The sequence below is a fragment of the Sycon ciliatum genome, chromosome 4 (genome assembly GCF_964019385.1).
Source record: "Sycon ciliatum chromosome 4, ocSycCili1.1, whole genome shotgun sequence".
Lineage (NCBI taxonomy): Eukaryota > Metazoa > Porifera > Calcarea > Leucosolenida > Sycettidae > Sycon > Sycon ciliatum.
This window is the reverse complement of record NC_088646.1, coordinates 17,033,154-17,036,219: the sequence shown is the minus strand read 5'-3', so window position 1 is coordinate 17,036,219 and position 3,066 is coordinate 17,033,154. Positions and strand designations below refer to the sequence as shown.

General features: G+C 46.5%; 1 protein-coding gene across 1 annotated transcript in view; it reads right to left on the bottom strand.

The window, feature by feature from the left end:
* Positions 1–1,172: 1,172 nt before the first annotated feature.
* LOC135814738 (zinc finger protein DPF3-like) overlaps positions 1,173–3,066 on the bottom strand; it is a 10,117-nt gene continuing 8,223 nt past the window's right edge. Inside the window, exons 9-10 of the mRNA XM_065327905.1 lie at positions 2,841–2,922; positions 1,173–2,094 (exon numbers count right to left, since the gene is read on the bottom strand). Of these exons, the coding sequence (XP_065183977.1) occupies positions 2,000–2,094; positions 2,841–2,922 (177 nt within the window). The 3' untranslated portion in view covers positions 1,173–1,999. The remainder of the gene's footprint in view (positions 2,095–2,840; positions 2,923–3,066) is intronic.

The following is a 3,066-nucleotide window of genomic DNA, read 5'->3' as shown; positions in this document are numbered from 1 at the left end:
GTCATGATAAGTACACACCATGTCATTAGAAAATAATTTTAACGATAGCCCAACAGCTTCCTGAAAGAACCATTAGAAAGCCAATTGGCTTTGACCATAGATCCTGAAAGGTATATGTTACCAGTATCTCAAGCAAGCTGGCTACATCTCACTTGATCATCAAATTTCAATCTGCTACTATCTCAACCGGCTATCCGATGTACTACAGCCAAACAGGGATGGAGGTCGGGCAGTGGCTTGCTCAACGCACGTCTGGCGCAAGTCAACCTACATGGAAGCAAGCATGGCTGACTGCCTCGAACCAGGACCACATCCTGTCTACACCTTGTCAGGTCTGGCATGGCACTACTGTCTGGACACACACACACACACACACACACACACACACACACACACACACATGCAACTTCCCTGCACAGCTGAGCAACACCAATTATGTACACGGTCTTTCGTGCCATGCCCAGCAGCACCCGCACCAGCAACAACAGCAGCACCCACCCACCAGACGGGGAATGTACGATACTTCTTGTAGTATCTCATTTACTGAGTACACCGTACCGGTACATGTAACACACGCAGCCATACACGAAACAAACTACCGGCAGCCGGTGCAACACAGTGAAAGACTGAGGAAGTCCAGAAGACACACGTGCAGTACACATTGCTGGCAGCCAACACACATACATGTACATGTACATGTATGTGTGTTGTACATGTACATCCATGTACATGTACATGTACATGGATGTATAGAAGACACACACGTGCAGTACACATTGCTTGAAACCAGCACACAGTCATGTACATGTACATGGATGTGCATACCAACCCTGTTACTTTGAGTTACACATCTGAGGAACCGCTAGGGGTCCTGGAATGTACAGATTCTAGCTGAATGCCAATGCAGTGAACCAAATTGCAATCTGTCTCTGGCTAATGTTGAAGCACGGTAACTAGGAGTGAAGTGCTCGGTAACAATCATGCAATTGACTGATTAGTAATTATGGTACAGTACTAGCAGACGGAGAAACTACTCCGCACAACGGTACCACCAGCACCGGCATTTACAAACATATCATACAGCTGAACACTAGCAAAAGTTTCCACTACAAGTGGGAATCACCACCCCTCCACCAAAACGCCACTCACCCCTGGCGATCGCTCCATCCGTACACTGTGCATGGACACCACAGCCTGTTTATAGTAAATTATTTAAATAATATTGTTCAAAGATACATACAGCTAACATTTTGTATCAAGTGCGCCCAGGAAATCAGCCAGGAAATCAGCCAGCGTTAACGCGGCTGGGAACAGCAGCATTCCCCAGGTAGCTTTCTCAGAGCATGCAGCTGCAAAAAAAGTTACAGAGGCCACCAGTGCCCGATAAGACAAAAAGGCCATAAAAAATTAATTCATAAAAGCAGACAAAGCATAGAAATCAGCACATAATAAACCTCCACTCAAAAGCCAGCAATTAAGCTCAGTCGAATCAAGGGCACTCTAAGGATTAAATATTTGAATAAAGATATCAAATGGTTGCGCTCTACTTACGACTTTAATACGAGGATATTTTCGATATCAGAGAGCTTTCCAAAAAACACGCCACTCATAAAACTAAAATCAATAGAAGAGCAAATAGCTCGCTAAGTGGTGCTCTGCTGTTCCCGGGATGAACACGGCAGCACTGTGGGTAATATAGCCTGATAGGCATTCCGATACAGGTAGTCAGGTATGAAGAGCAAGACATGGTGATTTCACACATGTGAGCGCGCCTAAAAGTGACTGTGGACTCCCAATCTACCCTGGGAAAACCACTGATATCATACAGCGAATACATCAACCACACCGAAAGTCACCAGCCAAATTAGTCAGACAGGGAAGAAGAGTAGGAAGAGAGAAAGAGAGAGAGAGAGAGAGAGAGAGAGAGAGAGAGAGAGAGAGAGAGAGAGGCCAACTCACTAACGAGAGCCAGCAGTGAAGCAGGCAGCAAAAAGGATAGCTACCTCCGTTTTCTGCGCCCACGCTTCCTTGGCCGGCCAACGCCGCGTGTAGTGGAAGCAGATGGTTTAGTACAGACAGTGCAACTCCATTTACCTGCATAAACCAGAAGAGCGCGAACACAGATGTCATAATACTGATGCAGTCAAATGTACCCGGTTACGACAAGAGTAAATAAGCTCCCGAGACAGTGCAACTCTGCATGTGGGGTCTTCGACAGCGAAAACTCATGTCACGTGTTCCAAGTACGATTCATAATACCGAAGTACAACGAAGGCTTGCGCGGGCGCAATCCGATTATCTGCGGAGAGTTGCATAAGCGGAGTGGGTTTTGGAAACGTACAGCGAGACCACCACACTACGTGGTGTGAGTTTCGCCGTCGGTGAACCCCATAGAAAGGGTATCAGGAGTTGCACATTCTTGGGAGCCTATATACTCTTGGCTACGTGTGTAGTGTCACAGGAAGTGTGAGTTTCGAAGCTTGAGGAAAATACTAAATAGTGAACGGTCTCTGCTGGGATGACAGCTACACCATAGCTCAGTGGTGAGAGCATCGCTGGTCTATAGCCAAGGTCCCTGGTTTGAGACCCGGTGATGACAGTCTCAATTTGTTCTTCAAATGTTTTTTTCCCGTTTCAGCACCCTCAGCTGATGAATATCCGGTTACCAGTTACAATATCACAGTGCATTGCACACACAGCCCTACTAGTATGCACAATTGGTATTGTACTACTCATTGGCTTGAGGGAGTTGCAAATGGGAAAAGGTGTTGCAATATGCTCCTGAGCATGCATTGTGTATGTTAGTCTCGCTTGCATTCGCCGTCTCAGGTTGCACTGACCTTCAGGTGGCTCGCTGATAGGTGGCTTCAGACAGAACATGTGGAATCCGCGGTCGCAGTCATCACAAAACAAGAGCTGATCCTAAACAACAATACACAATACACAATACACAAGCCAGACATGATATACACAGTTATGCTTGAAGAAACTGTATGCCACATGCGCAGCAAATGGCTGGCAGCTGCTCGAGAAAACCGAGTCAGTGACTGACCCACATCATACACA